This window comes from Adelges cooleyi, unplaced genomic scaffold (assembly GCF_023614345.1).
Source record: "Adelges cooleyi isolate 19-005CV unplaced genomic scaffold, UGA_ACOO_1.1 ACOO_flye_CR_arks_rails_tigmint_CR_PRNA_793, whole genome shotgun sequence".
Classification (NCBI taxonomy): Eukaryota; Metazoa; Arthropoda; class Insecta; order Hemiptera; family Adelgidae; genus Adelges; species Adelges cooleyi.
Window position 1 is genome coordinate 60700 of NW_026096506.1, and position 23204 is coordinate 83903.

At 37.3% G+C, this 23204-nt stretch overlaps 1 protein-coding gene across 1 annotated transcript; it reads left to right on the top strand.

Moving 5' to 3' along the window:
- Positions 1 to 2877: 2877 nt before the first annotated feature.
- LOC126845463 (coiled-coil domain-containing protein 39-like) lies at positions 2878 to 16360 on the top strand. The gene is made up of 16 exons (XM_050584112.1): positions 2878 to 2982; positions 3785 to 3904; positions 4002 to 4148; positions 8481 to 8639; positions 8703 to 8924; positions 9004 to 9195; positions 9268 to 9483; positions 9560 to 9775; positions 9869 to 10033; positions 10103 to 10202; positions 10842 to 10996; positions 12018 to 12374; positions 13387 to 13602; positions 14489 to 14715; positions 16099 to 16199; positions 16266 to 16360. Exons 1-16 carry the CDS (start codon positions 2878 to 2880, stop codon positions 16358 to 16360), a joined length of 2793 nt encoding a protein of 930 aa, XP_050440069.1.
- Positions 16361 to 23204: the final 6844 nt, after the last annotated feature.

Consider the following 23204-nt stretch of genomic DNA (forward strand, 5'->3'; position numbering starts at 1 on the left):
CTGGACCCCGGAACGCATCCGGAGAGCGGAGCTCTGGGAGCTGAGGGCCAACGAGGTGGTGTGGGCGGCCTATGACCGCGGATTCGAGGACGGGGGTCGTCGACCACGGCCAGCCGAGGGGCACGCCGCCGCCAGGTCACGTCGACCGCGGCCAGCAGCCGCGTCCCACAACCACCGGCTACGCCAGCCAGCGCAACACCGGCTGGAACAGCAGCGGCCCAATCATCGGCACAGCGTGCGCGATGGGATGGGGCGTTTTCGTCAGCTACCGCAGTCGTCTCCGCCACAGCAACCGAAGTCACCACCGCAACAACAGGCGCCACCACCACACCCTTCGTCAGCGGTGGATGTCGCAGCGACACCGGTGGTTGACCTTGGTCAACGTGTTGACCCGGCAGGTGGATGGAGGGAGTTCAACTTCCTCCAACCGGACACGGTCCAATTGATGGAGGTTGCGCCGGACGTCGACGCATTCTTGTCATCGGGTCCGACATTCCTTTCGGATTGAAGCCCGACCTGTCGGACTGGGGGGGGGGAGTATGACGCGGTCGCATCGCGACTCCGGTGGTGGTCGAGTGCTAATCACACTCGCCACCGCCGGATGGCGCCCGTGCCCGCTTTTCCCTCCAGTCGTCCGACAGGCCGCGCTCGCCGGATGGACGGGTTGGCCGCAGCCGCCGCCGCCATCGACCATACACTTCGATTTCGACCGAATAACGTCTTGACGACACGTTTTGTATTATTTTGTTTATTTTATTGTATTAAAATAAATTGCTACTTAATACCTAAACACCTGGCTACCCTTCAATATACCCTATTCCTGACCTCAACAACATCAATGTTTAACAAAAAAAGTCAAAATCTCGAAACATACTGCCGTCGATTGGGTATCATTCCACAGGGAATGTATTTAAATATTTAAAAATAGGCGATATCGATCAGATCGTCGAAATTGACGAGAGTAAATTTGGCTGTAGGAAGTACCATCGTGGCCACCGTGTGGAGGGCCAGTGGGTCTCTTTGGTGGCGTTCAAAGGTTAACGGGTTCATGCTTTTTAATTCCAGTCGACAAAAGGGATAAAGAGACCCTATTGAAAGTTATTCGAGATTGGATTTTACCGGGAACAACTATAATTAGCGATTGTTGGAAGGTGATAAGTGATACTAATAAATACAGTCAAATAAAGATAGAGGACTAAGAAAACTATTTCGCGCACTGTGTTCACCGTTAACTAAGGGATCCTGGCATACAAAAATAGGAATGCAAAACTCACCTCACCGTATCCAAATAAGTGTTGAAATCGAGAGCGCTTGCTCGACAACCGCCACGCGCGGAAGGCAGCAAGCGAAAGTAATTGTAATTTAATAAAACAGTATTAAAAATAATACTGTGATTATACTTATTTTACTTAATGTCACGTCGCCAAAAACGTCTAAATGATGCCGCCTACCGCTACAGTCGCCCGCCACAGCCACCATAGTTTTTTACGAATAACTCAAAAGGTAACGAAGCTAGACAAACGAAGCTAGGGCAATTCTGATTTTATCAAAAACTTTTGAATATAATAACAAGTGTTATTAAAAAAAAAAATTAAAAAATTTTAATTTTCGAAAGAGTTACTGATTTTTAAAAAAATTACGAAAATGAAGTTTTTGCTGATTTCTTAAAAATTAAGACGTATAATATTCAATTTTGGGTTGCACCATTCTTTTAGTCGTATAAAAATACGTATTTTGAAAAAAAAACATAAACAGGTTTAAATTAAGGTAAATCTTGGTATTAATATCTACAAGGTATACGGCAAAAAAAATAAAGGACCACGACGGGCGAGAGACGTCATCGCGTCGGCCGTTACCGTTATAATATAGTGATGCGCACACGCAAAAATCGCCTTTACAGTTTTTTACGAATAACTTAATTGTTAATTAAGCTAGAGCAATTTTACTAAAAACTTCAAAATTAAAAAACGAATATAATGGAAAAAAAAAATATTTAAAAATGTTGATTTTTAAAAAAGTTAAAAGGTTTAAAAAAAAAATACGAAAATGAAGTTTTTGCTTATAACTTCAAAAGTAAGTCCGACCCCCAAAATCTGGCTTCACCATAATTTTTATTGTAAAAAAGTACATTTATTCCAAAAAAAAAATTTGAAAAAAGCGTGTGGGAACTAAACTGCACTTGTTCCCAAATTCTTTATTATCAATACAAATGCAATACATTTTAAGTCTATTGATAAGGATTTTTAATATTCGAATATTTTTTTTTGTGACGTTGGTGCTCGTGCACGATGTCGGTGATAAAATCGCTTATCATTTTTCGGCCAACTGCCCAGTGCCCTGCGCCCTTTAATGACATAGTAGTCCAGCCATCAGTTGTATAAACTATACTTTTGACAGTTGTCAATTTTTTTATATTTTCTTCAAATACTCATTTTTTATTACATGTAATATTTTCTTTAGTCTTTTCTTTACAAATTGTACAACTAGACTCAACAACAGTCATGAATTTACTAAACCCAGAACTTGAACAAAACGATATTGGTAATTGATTCACAGCAATTAATTTATAAAGAGTTTGGTGAATTAACTCTTTTCGTTCATCGCTGCACTCACGAGCAGTCTCATTTTCTTTGACAAGACGACGACGACGTTTTCTAGATGGTTGCCTACTATTTTCACAGTTTGCAGTTTAAAGTTGATGATAGAATGAGCAACATTTTTTTTACTCTTTTTTACTACCACACAGTGTATCCATGGCGATCTATTTTGATACTTTATTTTCCGTATTTGTAATTTTCTCGACATGTCGAATCTTTTTTCCATTAATCATAACGCATTCTGAAGAATTTTCATTTAACCATAGTCTAAACTGCTGTCATGACGATGGACGCGAAAATGATGGAAATCGCGAAAGAAATCGGTTGCACCGACGGATTTCACATCCCAGTGGCAAATGAAGAAAACCGATTACTTGAAAAAGAGGTAGGAGTTAGGTGGAGTCAATTTTTTTTCTTGTAAATCGATTGAATTTATAGTATATATTATGTACGAATATAACCTAAAAAAATCTTGAGAAAAACTCATAACTTCAATGGAGACATGGCTTGAATGATTATTAAAAATCAGGCAGACCGGATAATTTATTGTAGGTTTTACAAAATTAACAAAATGCTCTAGCCATTTAAAAAAAGCTCGTTAGTGATCTAAGCACTAGCAGGTCCTCCTCTTTGCAACAGTGGATTTAACTTTGCTTTAAGATAAATAATCATCGGCGAAACAAATAATCCACCAGCGTTTTATTTATATAGTCCCAAAATTTTAGATGGCTTTTGCACTGCGGTGAAACCAGATTCGTCAACGTTGTAAATACGTAAAGGTATAAACTAATATGGAGCTATATTAGTCCATGGTTGCTTCCAAATTTTTATAAAATAATTTTACATTAGTCTTATTAAGCGAAGTTAATATGTTTAAACTATTGTCCTCTGAAGTCAGTCCTTAAGCTTATTTCCGGATTTCTGTTTAAAAATGAATCCAATCAGTCATATCTCGCCAACTTGGTTTCTTAACAAAATTTTTGTTCGATGTTGTTTGCAGTAGAATGAATAATCCCATGCAAAAACCAACGCCATTCCAATAATTTACAAAATAAAGACAAAAAAGTTCGTTATGTTACCTAAATTGTTTGTGTAAAAATTACTTTAGCCCCTAATCTATAACTATTAAATAAGAATAGATGGAATCTCCAAATAAATTGGATAACATGTATGAACGTGGGTTTCAGATTGAAGAGTTGTTGCAAAAGAAAGCCAAGCTTATTGTAGCCAATGAAGTACTAAACGATGATATAAATATATTAAATGAAAAACTGACCGACAGCACAACCCGTCAAAACCAAATTCAGGTAAAAAACCGTTTTTGCTGTTACAGCGCTCGAAATTACGGTCATCAAATTTGAGTATTACTAATTAAAAAACAATGTATACCCATATTCCACGCAGAGTCTGATCTTGGCAAACCGTCAGCAGTATGAGACAGAACAGCATATGTTGAAGGAAGCTGAAAGAGAAGACGATAATTTGTCCCGCAACAATCGAAACGCATCGAAAACGCTCAAAAACCTGATGAACGAAAGGAAAAAAACCGAAGTAGGTCAAAATAGTGTTAAAATATGTTTAAAGTTTATCAGAGCTTAATTTAGACATTTAGAGGCCTAAAGAGTTATACTGTCTCACTTTGTTAGACACGAAAAAACTTTGATTGGAAAGAATTTGTAACCCGCAAGAGTGGTCACGGGTTTTTACTAATGTTTTTTGATTATTCGTGTTAATGATATATATCATAATATATTATATCACTATTATTGGTGAAATTTTTAGGTTGGCTAGTCTGATAACCAGAACCTCCATCTTATTCCAACCTAAATAAAAACAAAATGTTTGCATGAGTAGTAGTAATATAGTAATATGTAGCCATCAATTACATTTGTATTATGAGCATTTTTTTAGAGAACAAAGGAACTGTCAACAATTAGAATTCCCATATTATACCGAAATTATTACCATAGAGCAGTAATCTACCACCAAAAAAAAAATGAATTACAAATTACCTCATCAACCTGTTGACGTATTTACCTTTACCACCATACACTATGCAACCTACGTACATACTTCCACCACGTATCACGTGACCATGTCATATCCAACAATACATAACTCGTAGGTTATGGCTCCTATATTTGGAGGGCGGGTGTGAATTTACGGGCGGCACATTTCTCTCATGTGTTCTTGTTGTTGCTGCTGTTTGGTGATGGTCGGGCGGCGTTGCGGTTAATACAGTTTTACCAATTATCGGGGAGAAAATAAGCAAAATTCCTAGGTAGTTACGGATAATTCCTAAAAACAGTAAAAAGTAAGCGCCTGAGAAAGTCGATACCCAGTACCCTATGTTATATAATGACCAAGTCATCAATATAGGTAAATTTATATAAATAAATATGGAGTGCTTCCGACAACTCGAGACTGATGACTATACAATTAAATCAACAATAACGACGGTTAGCTGCAAAAAGTAAAACAATATAAAATATTGACTGATTGACCGTTAGAGGCAGCAGTTAAAACTAAATTTCTCAAAAGTTAAGACTAGGTTTTTTTTGTAGTAAGGTACATATACTATAGTGTTTTACATATCGCAACGTCGACTATTACAGTTGATACATCATCAATTTAGTGTAAGTAGTGCTTCAAGAAGGACTTGTTTCGTTTAACTGATTAACAGATCAAGAGATTAATTCTCAAATTTCCAGAACGGGATACGATTATACAAGTTTCGAAAATGGCTAAAAGACAATCCCTTATGAAAAGCCTAGCAGAGCAGTTTGAATATTCGAGAAATAATGCTTAACAATATCCAAGATGCATTTGTAATTTCAAAGGCGATAATAAAATCTACGGTTTATACACACTTGTCAAAAGTATATACAATAAACTTGAAGAATAAATAAACAAAATTATGAGTAGGGAAATTCAACAGTTGTATTTAGTTAAAAAATAGTCGAAGGTGTAAAAAATGTGCATATTAGTCTGAAAACGGTAGGATAAGATTTCAAGTTACAGAAGTAGCAGCAGCATGATACTTATGTGTACGCAGTACGATATCGATTTTCAGACAAATGTTTACATTTCTTTCGATTCTAATGATTTGTTATGTGCAAAAACTGTGCTTCTTAAAGGAATTTATCAGATATCTGTAAATATCCCATTTCTACAAACCCCTGTACTCCATTTATTCGGATGTTTTCACTTTTGAAAACTTTAGACGGTACCGTTATACTACAAGACACAGGTCTAGGTTGATTGTACCACGCTACACGTGGGTACAAACGCGCATCAAAGTACGCCATCTATTTACAAACGCTATAAGCAAAAAGTTATCAATACCACGGAGGTACGGACTATAATTCCATAGAATATGATAAATTTAATAATATTATTGTCTGGGATTAGTACCGACCATCAATACACAATTAAACAAAGAATACTAAATTTCTAAAATGCATAGGGAATGGAGTAAAAGTGTTTTAAAAATAATATAAAATGCAGAAGCACATTATTGAAAGCACCAAAAGAACATAATGTTTCTATAGCTTGGAATTGAACCATCTCATAATTTATTTATTTATTGTTCACATTTTTTTTTTATTCAAGCCAACTTTTCCAGAATAATTTTTAAAAAAGAATTGGTGAAAAAATGTGTTCTTTTATACAGCATTTAGAAAGTTATTTTCATTTAAATGTGATGACAATTTAAACATTTTGTAGCGGCCATTTAGTCGTTTTGTTAAATAACAAGTATTTATGTTCATATTTTTCTATGATACTCTACTTTTTCTTATATTTTTATACCTACCGTCATTGATTTTATCACAGGCGTATTTTTCAGGGAGTTTCAAGACTTAGTAATCAGACAGTGTGCGCACTTATCTTTCTGTCACCCTTATTAATAATATGCGTAAAACTCATCCAGTTCATCTTGACACCTGGCGACCGTTACGGTTTAAAAGTTGTAGGATCAGCAAAGTAGTATTAGTTGAAGAGGTGCTACCAACATATTATTCTTTTAGAGGTTATATTAACAATTGATAGTAATACAGTTTCTGTACAAAAATTAAAACAAATGCTATTGCTATTTGATTAACTCGTAACAATGACAATATTAGTCAGAATCACTAAACAGTGGGCCGTGGTTTCATATTTATTTTATACTGGTAACATTGACGTCCGACCATAAGTTTAGAGCCCCTGATCTGTTCAGACGCGTGACGTCACGAAGTGTCAAGATAAACTAGACGAGTTATACAAATTACAATCGACTATCAAAACTTATCAATGATGATTTTTTGTTTTTGTGTAATAACTTTTTTTACTTAAATAAATACTTAATTATTCAGTATAATCATAGTAAATCAATCTTTTTACTTATTCAAATGATGTTACTTTATCGAACAGAAAGTAATAAACTTTTGTGTAGTGACTTAAGTTTATAGGTAATGGATAACTGATGAGCGTATTTCCCGTAAAATATTATGTGAAAGAGACATTGGCTACCAAATATTTAGTAAATAAGTTTTATTATTCGACCATCAAAGTCATTTTTGTTTATTTCCGTTGATAAAACGTCATTAAAACCATCAGCTATGATGAAGTCTAAATGGTTCCTGTCGATAATGAATATCTAATAAAATAATTCTATATTATCGTAGAGCCGCATCACGCCGCGTTTTAGGTTATCCCTTTTTTAAATCAAAATGTTGAAATATGGTTTAAACCCAAGGAAACATTATAATTATATGGTTTGAATGAGCTTCACACAAATCTCTGATGAAGGATGATTTTTTAGTCATGTAATTTGTAAATAACTGCTGTTGATTTCTATTGGTTTGATACTCGTATAGAATGAGGCTTTTGATATGCTAGCCACTTTTTACATGTAGGATACGTTTAACTTTTTATCTGAGTTAAATTTCACAAATTTAATACAAAATATTAGAACCAAATTCATTAACATAAATGCGAAGTTAAATAGTTATAAAAAAAAGAAAGTAGGTATACATACAACACCATCAAAAAGAAATTTCACCCATAGGTACCTCCTCTTAGGACAGAAATTCTCAATCATCGCCCCCTAACTCTTAAAAACTCAAGAAACAGTTTTTTTTACAAATTTCAAAGCAAATTTACAAAGCATCTGCAACTGACTGAATAGTTGTGAAGCACGTTTAACTTTCATTGTTTGCTTAAAAAAATATATATTTGTAGTTTCCTTAATTTATTAGCTAAATGACAATTTTCTTTTTCTTGCGAACAAAATAATTTTACTACAAACTCAAAATAAATTATAATGTCATCTACATCTAAAAATTGTTTTTTTCACCAAATGATTTCTCACTAACTTTACCATATGCGCGGGTTAAAAAAAACAAATACCATATTTCGTACAGAATTTAATGTAAATTATGTATAGGTAGGTGTTAACATTACAATCACAACCTAAAAGATTAGCAGATATTATATTGTAATTTAAATTAGTAAATTTAAATGAGTTGCTAGCGGCTCCTTTATTCTCCAAAAATATGTTGATAGTTCATATTTTAATTAGGGTTTTAATTGGCTGGCGGCAGCTTTTCTTTTTTTCCCAAAATTACTATATGGTTTACTTACTTGTACGATTGCTTGTACTGAATGCAAAACGCCAATCAAAGTTGAGTTCATAAATAAATAACAACAAAAACAGTAGTAGATTGATAGATTATAAATCAAGAAACCTTATATATTCTAATGAATTTCTGATAGAGTTAATCATGAGAAATCTATTGCAATATTAGCGTTGACCATATTTACCCTGTTCATATTTGTTCCACACAATAATAGATATGACTGATCATAATGATCTAAAGCAACTTCTTTTATGTCTAAAAGGACGAACTATTGAAAAACTCAGAACATATAGATAAACTGAGAAGCACAATCGAGTGGGGTGAAGAAACTCTGTTGGCGTGGAACGAGGACTTGGCCAAACGGACGACGGACGTGAACATTTTGGACGCGTATAATTTAGAAGACAACAACCGATTTAAAGTATGAGCGGTCGGAATAGTTTGTTTGCATGGCTCACACTAGATTGTTTTTTACAATTTGTAGGACTTAGATTTTCGTAGACAACACCTGCAGAGGTCGGTAATGGAAAGGGAAACTATTGTAGAAAAAGAACTTAGCGACCTGCTTCAGGTAGAAAGAGAGTTGGAACAGACGTCTAAACTCACTAAGCAAGCACAGAAAGAAAGAGACCGTTTGCTTGAACAGTGGGAAAATTCTTCCAACTTTTTTAAGTCCCACAATGAAGAGTTACAGAGATCGGTGCAGGTTAGTCAAACGAACTCAGCTACTTAGTCGACCACCAAACGAATGGGGCTAATATTAATAATACGCATTACTGAAAAAGGAAATCAACAAGATCAGGGAAAGTGTTAGGAAAGTGTACGATGTAATGACAGAGGACAAACAAGCGTACCGCAAATATTTAGAAGAAAACGAAGAGCTCCAGTACGAGCTATCCGAAGCTCATAACGCCAACGACGAAATGAAGCTATTATTGGTCCAAAAGTACGAAGAACTCGATAATTGGACGTCTGAGGTTAAGCCAGATTTTGTATACGCCATCTGCGTTTGTCTGTTAATCGTTAATGGTCGCTTAACGGTTTTTTAGTTGATGATTGTACAAGGGAACGTCAGCAATCAAAGTCACAAATTGGATAATGAGCGAGCACAGCTCAAGCACATGGAAAGCAGTATTGTCAAAATGGGCGAGCAGATTCAACATAAACAACATGAAATATCGGTTTTGGAGGAGAGCTTGACGAAGTCCCGAAGCCAATCGATGACCACAGAGGAACGGTTAAAGGAATTAGAAAAGATCTACGATGTAAAGATTTAGTTGTAACCATGTGTAATTATCGACCAGAGTTAAAGCCGGATCGCTTGATTTTGGTTTACATTAGGCTCAAAAAACGAAGGCTGACCGATTGATATTAGACAAAGACAAACTGCAGACCGCATCATTTCACGCTTTCAGCGAGATGAAACAATTAGAAAGTAGTATAGACCTGATGAATCGCCAGTTAAGCCGAACTCAAAGTACACAATCCGAGTCTGGCCGGGACGAATGGAAAATTAAACAGCTGATAATGGATAGAAAAGAAGTTGTGTACAATTTGGTAAGTACATATGAAGCGCAGATGAACCATATTCAAGGCTGTTTGTTTATTTAAGAAATTAGACATTAGTTAGAGAAATTTTTAATTTCTTAGAGTTTTCAATTGGAATTAATTAGTAACAAAGTGGCCGAAGTCGAAGGTAGAGTAGACGTGGAAGTAATGCACGAACTCCAAGATCAACTATACCGCCTTACCGAAGAACTGAATCAAACCACTGACTATCGAAATCAGTTGGATAAACAGCTTAAGACGACTGACGTAAGACATGTTTTTACTGTTCTATGAAACGTTTGAAATATAATAAACCGCATTGGAATGGTTTTTCAGAGTGAAACCCGACGTCTCGTAAGGGAGTTAGAGAAATACGCCATTGAATTATCCACGCTACAAGAAAGCAGACAGCACCTCACTATCCGCAACGAAGGAGGTCAGTGTGGTGTACTACATAATTATAAATTATTAATTCCTCTTATCCAACATTTTTAGCCAGGTTGATTTTTTTTAATTTGTAACCATACTAATTTATTATTCGAAAAGATTTGTCGCAGATTTACTTTTCATGATGGTGAATTCTTCCTTTATACAATTTTTTAAAGTCGGGTAGTTTTTTAAAGTTATTTCCTAACAGTTGGGTCAACTTGTTAATTGTTTTTAGTCGCACTTACTACAAATTAAAAAAAAATTAATTCAGTCTCGATTAAATGTACGAAAAAATATAGTACAATAGTTAATGTTTTACTAGTGAATTTATTTAAATAAGTACACTTAATTTATGCGATTAATGTTCGACTCTAGCTAAAGTAGTAAAAAATACATACATATTTAAATATATATATTTATATCAATCAAATGGCATAAATTATTCAAGACAAGAAAAAATAGTACATAAATTCATAATAATAATAAGACAATTGAACATTGATATTTTTAAATTACACAATAGTAAATACGATTGTATTAAACAGCCATTTTACTGATAATATCGCAAACTTAAAAATAATATTAAAAATAATTTAAATTTACACATATAAGGGATAGTTAATAATCCTTTTTTTTTTGTTTACAGGCATCAAACAGATTAAAACGTTAAAAGAACAAAACCATCGTCACCACATGGAAGAGCTAATGCTCAAGTTCAAAATTGCTCAAATAAAAAAGTCAATGGATCACGAATGCGAAAAAATGCACTCGTTGGCCAGACAACGAGAAGAGTTGACAGCGGTAAGTCCTGTTACATCTACTCAGTGAGTAAATGTTGAAAAGTTTGAAACTTTTTATTCAATATTTTATGTTCTATGTGTATTACACACAATTTTTGTTGAAAACTGCAAACTAGTCTCTTTATACAATTTTTGATGTGTAATGCTGTCTTAATTTTTTGTTGTAATTTAAAAGTTTCTTGGTTTGACACAAATGTTAACTTAAAAGGGTTGTTGGAATTATCCGACACTCTTTTATAATAAAATAATTATTATAAAAAAAAAAAAGAGTGTGTGTGATGTTCTGGAATTTTTTTTTTAAATGTTTACTGTAGTACTAAGTGAAGATGGATTTGAAGACAAATCATGGCAAATCAAGTCACTTTCTAAGTATTTAAATAAAAATAAGTATATAAATGCTAGACTGTGATATAACCAAAGTTGGGCATCAACTAGATAGAAAGTTCAGTAAGTTAGTGGTATTATCAGGTTATGCAGTTAAGATTCAAATTTATATTCTAAGTAACAAAAATAGGCTAATTATAGTGATTTATTGTTTACAAATCATATTTTATTATTCGAAAGTTAAATTTTTTTAGCTAAAATAAACTATTTCATTTTAAAGTAATTTTCATGTACAAAACTGAAAATATCTTGGTCATCTGTTGGCATGACTACGCCCTAAGAGTTTTTGCCGCCATTACTACACTCCACCACCTGTCTCTATCTTGTACTGACTCTCAAGTCGTTAACTCCTAGGTTTTTTAGATCTTCTACTACGTCGTATATATATATAATTCTATATTAAATATATATTATTTTATTTATTTTATTATTTTATGTCTCTTAATCACCTAATTCTCTTATCATTTATCTTTTACAAGATGTCCAAATCACTATCCCAACTCACCTCGTGCAGATTTGTCATTGTTCCACATACTCATCTCTGTTTTGTGTTACGCTAATATTTTGATGACATATTTCATATTGATGTGTACTCATAATCTAATCTTAAGGTATACACTGCTGGCTGTAAATTCTAGGATGTCAACAATAGGAAAGCCGAGGTGTCGGCCATTTTCGATCGACTAAACGGCGAGAAAAAGATTTTGCTGGAGGAAAAGTCAGCGACTAAGAGTCGCCTGGACGCGGTCACCCTACAGATAGATCAGAGGCAAAAAAAGTATCATATCTTATTGGCGACAATGGGCACAGACGGCGCTACGTTTACTGTCGGCGAGTACAGGATCAGAATGTCTCAAGAAAAATTGGAGCTTCAAGAGTTAGGCGATCAACTAGACGGTCGCGTTCAAAAGCTCGAGGAAGAAATAAGGGCTATGGAAAATACACTGCAAGTGCTAAAAGCCACTAATAATTGTTACAAGGCCAGTCTGTCGTCTGTGAGTCCTGACAGTAGGTATTCTTATTAAGTATTTACCAATTTATTTTTTATTAAGAAAATTTGTATTTGTTAATATGTACTTTTCTAATATCTAATATTTTATGTCTTATCTCTGATCTCCCCTTTCTCACCTCCGTCGACCACGAGTGTGACATCCAGAGTGACGTTTCGGACAAATTTTTCAGAATGACCCTTAGCTATAAAACATCCATGTCAAAAAAGTGCTAATTAGTTTTGGAACACTAGCTTTTATAATTGTCAATTTGCCTTGTTTGTGTGGTAATATTTTATCGAGTTTCAAGAAGGTAGGATCAAGTATATTAATGGTGGTTAAAAACTATTAATTTGTATAACAATTCACAAAATATACATAGCAATTATGCAGAATAGCCTTTTTTAACAGATAAAATATTCCCTTAATGTTCCCTTGGCTACATCAATTATGTGTAAATTAAATATGAATTTGAACTTCATTTCTTTAAATAAAAAAAATACAATCATTACTCAATATCAATCATAGCCGTTTATTAAATTTAGATTTTGGGTTGATTATTGGAACATTACACGACAAACAATTTTATAAAAAAAGTTTATAACGAATTTTTTTGGTCAGAAAATCGCGTCTAAATCACAATATGTAAAAATAACTTTTCAAACAATACGAGAATCATTTGTAATTTTAAATAGTGCTTAAGTGTAAAAAAATAACAAATATTAGGTGTTCATTCATCAATCAGATAAATATCGATACATCCGTATAAGTTATATTTTGTCATTTACATACCTACATAAGTTTTTGTTTCCATCAAACATTTTATAGGTGTGGAGTACAAAGAGAAAATTCGTTTGATGGAGATATACGATAACGCCAACAATATAAACAGGCAAAAGAAAAAAAACCTACGGGAAATTAAAAGTCAAATACACGTATGTACACATTTCATGTTCTGCTGATAATCGTACAAATTAGAACTAAAAGAATTTGAATATACACAGTATTGTTTGTTTAGGATTTGGAAATAAAATGTCAGTTAGCCAATGATCAGCTGATGGTCGTGGTGGCGACTCGAGGTCAAAAGGTAACAGAAGTGGAAAGACTACTAAAGGAAGTCGAAGGGCAAAAAGTAAAACTAGACCGCGTTGACGGACTGATCCGGTGCGGGTTGAAAAATTTAGAAAAAAAATGTGTCGATCCCGACAAGCGCAAAACTTTGGAACTCTTTAAAGTAAATACTGATTTATGCAAATTCCCCTGTTGTTGTTAAAAAAAAACTTTTGACGCAGAAAAAGTGATCCTTTTATACATAAATTCAAATCTAAATTAACGTTATCCATTTGTTAAAATGTGGTTATGTGCTTCCACAATTCGTATAGTAATTTTATTATTTTAGTCGGTTATTTTATATAATATTCCGGATACGCAAAACTAATTGGATTTCAAGTATGATAAAATAATATATACAAAATTCTAGTTGGTATATAATCGAAAAACTAAAGTATGACTTCTTACATCAAGTATAATAATGTAAAATATAGCCAAACATTATATTTACCGTTGATTTCGACCAGCGTTGTGCGAAAAACTCATAAATGTAATCTATGTAGATAATTTTATACATTTATTTATAAGTTCTGAAAGTGGAATTTTTATTTCTCTATTGAAATTATATTGGTGGTTTCATTGTATGTTCAATTATATATTCAACCGTTGCTTTCTCAATTGAAATTGAAAAGACATACACTGATTTATTATCAAAACAATATGTGTTACCGCGAAAATAATAAGATCTTTATATGGAACGTTATGTCTTAAAGGGGAACCGAAACCAAAAGGATTTTAAAAAATTGGTTGGAATTCTTAAATCTCGAAACGCAAAATATTTAATGGATTTCTTTTATTTCAATTTTAAGATATTGATTTGTTTGTAAAAACACTATAATGTAGGTATTTAATCAAAGAGGAAATATAAAACACTATTTTTTAGGCTATTTTACTAAAAACGATCTATTAACATTTTAAGGTAGTTATTACTCTGGGTTTGTGACTGTTTAGTGATGGGAAGATTGGTACTTGATGGACATATTCTTTTAAGTTTTGGTGTTCTTTTACAGAAAGACGTTCAACTAAGGCAGTTGAAGAAAGTAAATAAATCGGCTTTGGAACTATTAGCCGAAATGTCGGTGCGAAATGGACTTGAACTGACGGTCAAACATTACTTGGCCGATAAAGACTTAACACTGCCCACTGTATCCAGTCATCTATCGTTCCCCTCTTCTCTGAAAGTCAAATCCAGTTGCGGCTCTAGCATAATGTCGTTTGCCAGCAGCACGTCGAGCATGTACGAAAAATAATTTAAAATATTTAATTATTAATTAGATCAACAACAATAGTCTATAAAAATGAAGGTCAGAGTTTCTAATCTAACCTATCTGGAGACTGATCTTGCAGGGGGATAGCAATGAAGGTTGTGTTTAAATATGATAGTTAGGTAATCAAGTTTCGACTAGTCATATAAAATATTGCCGCATCCATTTAAAAGAATATTGCATTTAAAAATAAAATCGTTTTTTTACACTTTTTGGACTAACTTAAAATGCCATTAGGTGTATTCCATCGAGTTTTCGTAGACTTTAATCAGAAAAATTTGCCAGTGGGATTACAGTATTACGCTGTGGCCTGAGAAACACCACGTAGTAGTTTCTTCTCCTATACCCTATTTGTATCTTCCACAGTTTTCTTTTAAAGATAATTATGATCGATCATAAAACTACTATTACATGATTCTCCAGGCGAACTATTTTAAACTTCTATCGTCGATTTAAATTTCCAATCTCCCAAAATATCTACTTCGAATTTGATGTCCTGTCCGTCGCACATTTGGTGAACACACGAAAAACTCGATTGCGAACTTTAATCTTTAAGAAATACTTTTGCCTACTGTGTGGTCGCACGTTTTTTCGAACTTTTGTTCAAAGCCGGATCTTACATTTTGATTCCGGTTAGATTAATCAGTAATATATTAAGAATATGATTTCAATATAATATTATTAAATCAGAGTTTATTAAAATATGATAAAATAACAATACTCATACTTCAAAGAAATAACTATTTGTAGATTGCTATTTGTAGAATGGGTTACTGCGTAAACTAAACGGATCTTTATGCGGTGCTGGACTACATTCATTGACCCTTCTAGCCTCAGCTCTAAGGCTAAGATAGACACAGGCCTAAATGAGACATGACAACTAATCACCGGTTGTTTAAAAAATACCTTAGTAAACAACCTGTACACCCTATCTGGTACAACCTCACTTAAAATTCGACGATTCGAGCAGGCTCGCTGGGAACAAATAAAAGTGATAAATGATGCCCAATACATAATGCATGCAAACATCGGCTTTAATGTAGAAATAGTTTTATGAAAAGGACAAAGTGTATCACAAGAATCCTCAAAGATGTGGATTCGATAGAAGAAGAGAAACAATTAAAAAAGAAACAGCATGACACTTGACCACGTGTTTTGAAGAAGAAGGAGGGAAATTGCAGTTTTTAATTGTGGCCTATGATATAGTTATTACACAATCTAGAAAAAACTTAAGCAACACTTGTGGTTATATCATACAATTTCAATTGAATTTAATCTAATTGGATACTTATGACTATTAAGAACTTTATTATATTCTAGTGCGCTTTTATATGTTTTTGCTTTTGTGTTTGCAGCCAATCGGACGACGATCAGAAGAAGAAATGCTCGGTAGTTAACTTAAGTGGTGCAGGCGACGAAGATTTATTAAGCGCTCGATCCCTGAATTCCGTTAAAGGTTATAATTGGTTCTGTATTCGGTTGCGTTAAAATGTTTTAAAAATTGTTTTAATATTTATAATAGCGTTTTTGCCCCCAGACGTTTCGTTTGCCAAGCAGAAAACACACAGTTATACTACAGTAAAGAGTGATAAAGACGTAACCTCACCATGGGAGTGAATCTTCATTTTGCGTGTTCCACATTTTGGTTTCCTTATACTTTGTTTAATTGTTCAGTAAAATTAATAATAAATTATTGTCAGCTGTGGCAGTGCTTAGCTATTCATAGTTTATTCTATTGTAATCTATCTTATCCGTCTTTCTGCTTCTATAACGATGTTTATTTTGTATAAGTTTGTTTTGTTTTAATCTTTTTTTATTTTAACTGATGACAATTGTCAGTTGTACAATATTGTTCCTTGTCTATTTATTTAATTTATTTATTTTCTCGATCTTATTAAAAACATGGAAGAATCAGAAATTAAACAAACACCAACTAAAACTAAACAATTTTAACCAATAACATCTTTCTTTTCTGCTCAGAAAAAAGTACTGTTAAATGCAGAAACGTCTGATTATTCTTGTTATAATGATTTCGTTTGTAAGTTAAAATTATTAAATGGTTTAAATGTTTATTAGTAATTAATAATAAATAATCATATTTACCCATATAATATATTTTAATAAGATATATTTAAATTGCAGGTACGGAAACTCAAAATATTTATCAGTAGTCTATATTATGGCGGTTCTGGAGAACAATAGAATGACGCGACCAATTGTTCTCCAGAAAATTTTGCATGCTCAGCAATTTTCTATGCGATAAATGCCCATTGTCAAGGTCAGTGACGTGAAGCATCCTATTGTTCTCCAGAAAATGTTACATACTCATAAATGTCGACTGAACGTGCGTGGGTTCTGTAGCATCGTTTGTAAACTTACCGTATCCCTATCAATTCAATAGTAATGGTATGCCACTGCAACTGCTGTGTTTATGCCGTGAATCGTTTGATCTGTATCATGTTATGAATGAATCGGAATGCGTAGAGTGTAAACAATTTGTATATATACAAAGGACGGTGCATATTATGTGTATTTACAAATACTATAATCTCTGTATTACACTGCACCTTTCAATTGATTTCAGTGGACGCGACAATGTTTATATACGACCCAAAACCCGTAGCACTAAACCCGTACCCATACACCAAGGACAAGAGGGCAAAGATCAACGACACGGTCAAGGAAATGGAGGAACAAGGCTGTGTAGAACCAAGCATATCGCCGTGGGCTGCCCCTGTAGTACTAGCAACTAAGAAGGACGGTACACATCGGTTTTGCATGGATTACAGGCGCTTAAACCTCCAAACCGAGTCCGACGCATACCCTATGCCAAACTTGCACAAATTGACCCGGACAATGGGAGGAGCCGAAGTGTTTAGCACATTGGACCTAAAGTCCGGTTATTGGCAAGTGAGCTTGAGTCCACTTACCGCATTTCGTACTGATAACGGTCTTTATCAATTTCAGGTTATGCCGTTTGGACTGTGCAACTCTCCAGCCACATTCTGTCGCCTAGTGGATGAAGTATTCCGAGGTTATGTGGGATAGTTTGTACGAGTGTACTTGGATGATATTGTGGTCTTCTCAAAAACCAACAAGGATCATCTCTACCACTTACACAAGGTACTGGAGCGCCTAGCCAAATTTAGACTAACGTGCCAACCAAAAAAGTGCAAATTTGGAACGCGAAATATAAACTTCCTTGGACATATGATCGATGGTCAAGGAATCGACACGGAAATCGGAAAATTGGATATCGTTAGCCGCTTTCCCACACCAAAACGACTGAAGGAGCTTCAGCGTTTTCTGGGAGTTTGCGGATGGTACAGCCAGTTTGTAAACCGATACACGGAACTCACAACACCGCTAACGAACCTGTTAGCCAAAGGAGTCAAGTGGCACTGGACGAATTTGGAACAGGACTCATTCGAGCGGGTAAAGTTAGCATTAGTATCAGCACCAAAACTCAGCCCTCCGGACTATTCAAAACCGTTTTGCTTGCAAACGGATGCAAGTGAGGTGGGCGTTGGTGCCATACTGTATCAACGCGGGACACAGCCACATGAGAAAAGGATCATCAGTCACGTGAGTAAGAAATTGAACTCAGCACAAACCCGTTACTCAGCAGTGGAGAGGGAGTGCTTAGCTATCATTTTTGCGGTTGATAAGTTCCGTCCTTATCTGGAAGCCAGGAAATTCGAACTGCTTACAGATAGTGCGGCATTAAAGTGGTTACAGACGGCACGAGATAATAATAGTAAGCTAACCCGATGGGCACTTACCCTTGAAACTTATACTTTCGATATTAAACATGTGCCCGGAACCCAAAATGAAGCTGCAGACGCACTATCAAGAAATCCGGCAGATGGACCAACGGTGGACAAGGAACAACTTGAAAACAACCTCATTGAACCACCGCTTGGGGACAATCCAGCAACACATAAGGACAAACTGTTCAAGATTTCCGGACACGACTTCACCGATCACCTTACACTACAGGAGATCGCCGAATGGCAACGGAATGACCCGGACATTCAAAATCTGATACAGATTGACCAAGCGAGACACCAGAGAACAACCATTTCGATTCGAAAAGGACTTGGTGTACCGGATAACTCTACGAGATGAGGGCGATGATATCATAGCCATAGTAATACCCGCCAACAAACAGGAACGGATACTATGGAGTTATCACGATCATGAGACTGCCTCGCACCCGGGTTGGAAAGAAACCTGGAGGGCCATACAAAACCCCTTCTACTGGAAAGGGATGCGGGAGATGGTATTGCAATACGTCCGGGAATGTCGAGTATGTGCTGTTGGAATAATAATTAATATTCTATATATCAGGAAGTATTTCACAATATATAAATATGTTGTTTATCTGTATAATAAAAATACGTAGTTGTTAACCAGGAAATGTTATAGAAAAACAAAGTTGTTTTTGTAAGCACACGTGTGCAACTTTGTGGGTTAATATAAATAGCATTTGATCTAAGGGCTCGGGGTCAGTATTTCTATTCAGTTTATACATATTACTAGTGTATTATTGTTTCACTGTGTTGTATATATTCTATGTATAATATATCTATTATTGTAATAACTTTATTTGTGTTGAATACTTGATTATCATCACTACTCGCACTCTGATACTATATGTATGTATAGTATTACAACAGGTTATGCGCCCAGACACTCAGACATACAGTCAAAGGCACACCGGGACTTCGAGAGTCATGTATTTGAAGAACACAATTTTTTTTGAAGATCACCAAGTAAGTGAATTATAGTAATTAAGCAGCACCTGGCGAAGTGTATATTGGATATACATTTATCAAAGTCGTTCAAGGGTACTATACAAGTACGTGATCTATTGATATGGAAGAATCAATAAAGATTGCCAAGCTATGCAATATTGAAGGTTGGACACTTTGGAAATTTCAGATGAAGGTAATACTAACTTCATATGAGTTGGGTAGTTTAATTACAGGAGAGTATACAAAACCAGTGCTAACAAGCAAAGAAGCTGACGCCCGGAAAAGATATAAAGAGGATCTATTATATTGGCAACGTGCTGACTCCAAATGCCAAAAACTGATAGTAACATCGGTTGACAACGGTCCAATGCAATACCTGATTAACTGTAAAACATCGTATGAAATGTGGACAACATTACTCGCTGTCTATGAGCAGAAAAACGAGGCGAGTATACATTTAATACAACATAAATTTTTCAGTTACGTAAAGGACTCGGTTGACGATATGTCGGTTAGGTTAGGTTAGGTTTGGCCCCTATGTTTTGCGAAAGCAGTTCGGGGGCCGCTATTATTCTTTTGACTGCAAAAAAAAAAAAAAAAGGTTAGGTTAGGTTAGGTTGACTGGTAAAGTCCTATCCCCACCTCCACGCGGTGCCAGTTGGTAACGGCCCTTAATTGGGTTGGCTAACGGGGAAGGCGACTTAGAGCCGGTCCTTACTTTAATTAGTTGGGGTCGGCGAGGCAGGTGGTCCGCCTTTGGACAGAACAAAGGACCACAACCCGGCGGCGGGCATACCGCAAGGGGAAGGAGACCCCACAAAACCATCATGGAAGACACCTTAAACAGTATAGTCCATACCGCACCAGTCGCCATTCGGATGACGGAGACAGGTGACGTCGGCGGGGGTTCCAGTAGCCCGGCCTCCGTTGACGCCGAACAAGGGCGAGCGAAGTGGAGGCCCCACACCCATTTGGATGTACCTTGCGATGCGGCTTGCTTAGCCAATTCGCAAGGGTACATGCCCCTAAGGCTGAGGGGCGGAGCTACTGATGATGAAGATCAATACGAAGACCATCACGAGGAGAAGCTGTGGGAAAGATTCTGCGATTATGTCGCAGAAGTCGATCGTATCCGGCAAATCGCTAAAGAATTAGCGGAATTTGTGGGAGAAAATAAAAACGTCCACCGTCCGATCAAGGATATGGTGGAAAAACTTATTGAACACTCAGAGGAAGCAGACAAGGCGTGGGAAGTTGCCAGGAAGGAGATGTTGGACACGGAGGCAGAGCTGCAGAGGGCTAGGCGTGTGGCGGTCCGTCAGGCGGATGTTTCTATCCGGATGATGGACAGCAGCGCCGTGCTCCCCCAAAGAGGAAGCACCCCTCTGCAAACTCTCGTGACTGAGGGAGGAAGAAAGGGAGAAGTATCGGAAGGGAAAAAGAAGAAGGTGAAGAAAAGAAGAAGAAGAGGAAACCAATCACCATGGAGGAGGAAAAAAATGAACCGAGGAGGGCCAATGCGGACGGCGCACCGAAACCCCCGCCCAGTAATAGGCAGGTGATTAGGCGCGCCGTCGCGGCAAAGGCGGTGGCTCTGGCGGTCAGGCCGGGACCTGGTCAGTCTTACGCATCCATAACGAGAAAACTCCAAGCGAGCGTAGACGTCCAGGCTCTTGGTCTGGACATCAGGGCCATGAGAAGGACGGCCAACGGGGACGTGCGGCTGCAGCTTGCCCGGGGTCCTGACGAGGCTTCGGCTTCGGATAGGCTCCGGACGGCGGTTGTCGCCGTCCTCGGAGAAGAGGAGGCTACGGTGACGACTAACTCCGTCCCAGTGGAGCTTGTCGTCAGCGACCTGGACGAGGAGGCAACGGTGGAGGAGGTGCTGGAGGCCCTTCACCGCATACCCGGAGGAGGAGAAGGAGCAGCTGTAGTTCGGGTTGTGCCGGGTTTTGGCAGTGGTCGTTCGGCTATCGTCAGAGTCCCGCGTGCACTCGGGCTGCAGCTAGACAAGGTGGGCCGCCTACTCATGGGGCTGGTACGCTGTCGAGTGAAGCTTAGGCTTCGTCTAGACAGATGTTATCGGTGTCACGGGTATGGTCACTACGCGCGGGAGTGCAAGGGACCAGACAGGACTGGTCTTTGTTTGTCATGCGGTGGGTCGGACCACCGTGCAGTAAAATGCACGGCTCCGCCTCACTGTGTGGTGTGCAAGGATCGGTCCTTGGCCTTTGACCACTTCCCGGGGAGTGGCCGCTGTGCGGCGTACCAGGAAGCAAAGGGGAAAAAGAAGACGTCGTAAATAAAATTATTAGGATAATATTATCAATAATTGTAAATTTATGTAAATGTGCTAAATGTGAGCCTGCCCCGCGAAGGGGAAAACAGGATTTTTCGTATATATAATTGTGATATTAAAAGATTAATAAACGATGCCTACTGGAGGGGAAGCAATGCTCACGCAGTCCCTCCTCCAGACTGGGCGATATCCACAGAAAAAAAAAAAAGGTAAGGTTAGGTTAGGTTAGGTTAGGTTAGGTTAGGTTGACTGGCAAAGTCCTGTCCCCACCTCCAAGCGGTGCCAGTTGGTAACGGCCCTTAATTGGGTCGGCTAACGGGGAAGGCGACTTAGAGCCGGCCCTTACTTTAATTAGTCGGGGTCGGCGAGGCCCGAGGTCCGCCTTTGGACAAAATAAAGGACCTCAACCCGGTGGCGGGCACACCACAAGGGGAAGGAAAACCCATAAAACCACAATATGGAAAGTTTCGATAACAAAAATATTGTTACCGCCCCAGGCCTGGAGAACCAGGGGCCGGCATTGGTGAGTGGGACCGGCTTTACCGCCGGGCCCTCCGTAGCGGGCTCACCAAGGTCGTTATTGAGCAACCGCGAGGGTGCGGGGGTGGATAGCCAGGCCCCCGTCACTCTTGATGCCTCTGGCGATGCGAAGTGGAGGCCCCACACCACGTTGGATCTTATGGACACCGACACGACCAAGGAAACGGAAAAACTGGAGAGTGGGATTACGGATACTCAAGAAAGTAGGCCCGAAGTGTCCACGATTAATGTCCACCCAAATAAGACGGATGGAACCAGAAAGCCTATCCTGGAAAAGGAGGACAGGCTCTGGGCAAATTTACTAAAACACTTTAGAGTCATAGCCGACATAGCCACAAAGTCACAGAACTGCCACAGAAACGTCAAGGAGGCAAGTTCGGCAATCGCGCCAATTCTGGCTCAACTGGAAACCTATAGGGCCCGGTTCCGAGAGGAATTTGGCAAAGAAGATGGTTCTCACAAGAGAAAAGAGCGTGAGGAAAAATCCCCTAGCCCAAAGCCGAAAAAACTGTTATTCCCCGATAGGACGCAACTCGGAAGTACACCTCCTTATCGAAAGAAAGAGCTCTCGGTGGCAATATCACAGAAGAAACCGGCTCACCAAGAACAAGATACTCATGCTTCGTACCTGGACCCCACGACGTTAGCGGTCAAAGATATGAAGGAGTGCCTGCTAAGTCACGACAAAGGTCTAAACTCAATGTTTTCATACACCGAAAAACTTCAAGACATCATAAAACGCAAAACAAGATCTCAAGACATATCGGAGGCACTGGAAGAGCTGTCAGGAGCCAGTAATGAAGTTAGGCAGAACATTCCCTCCCTACATAGTGCGGCCAAAACACTCATAAAAAGCATACGGAAG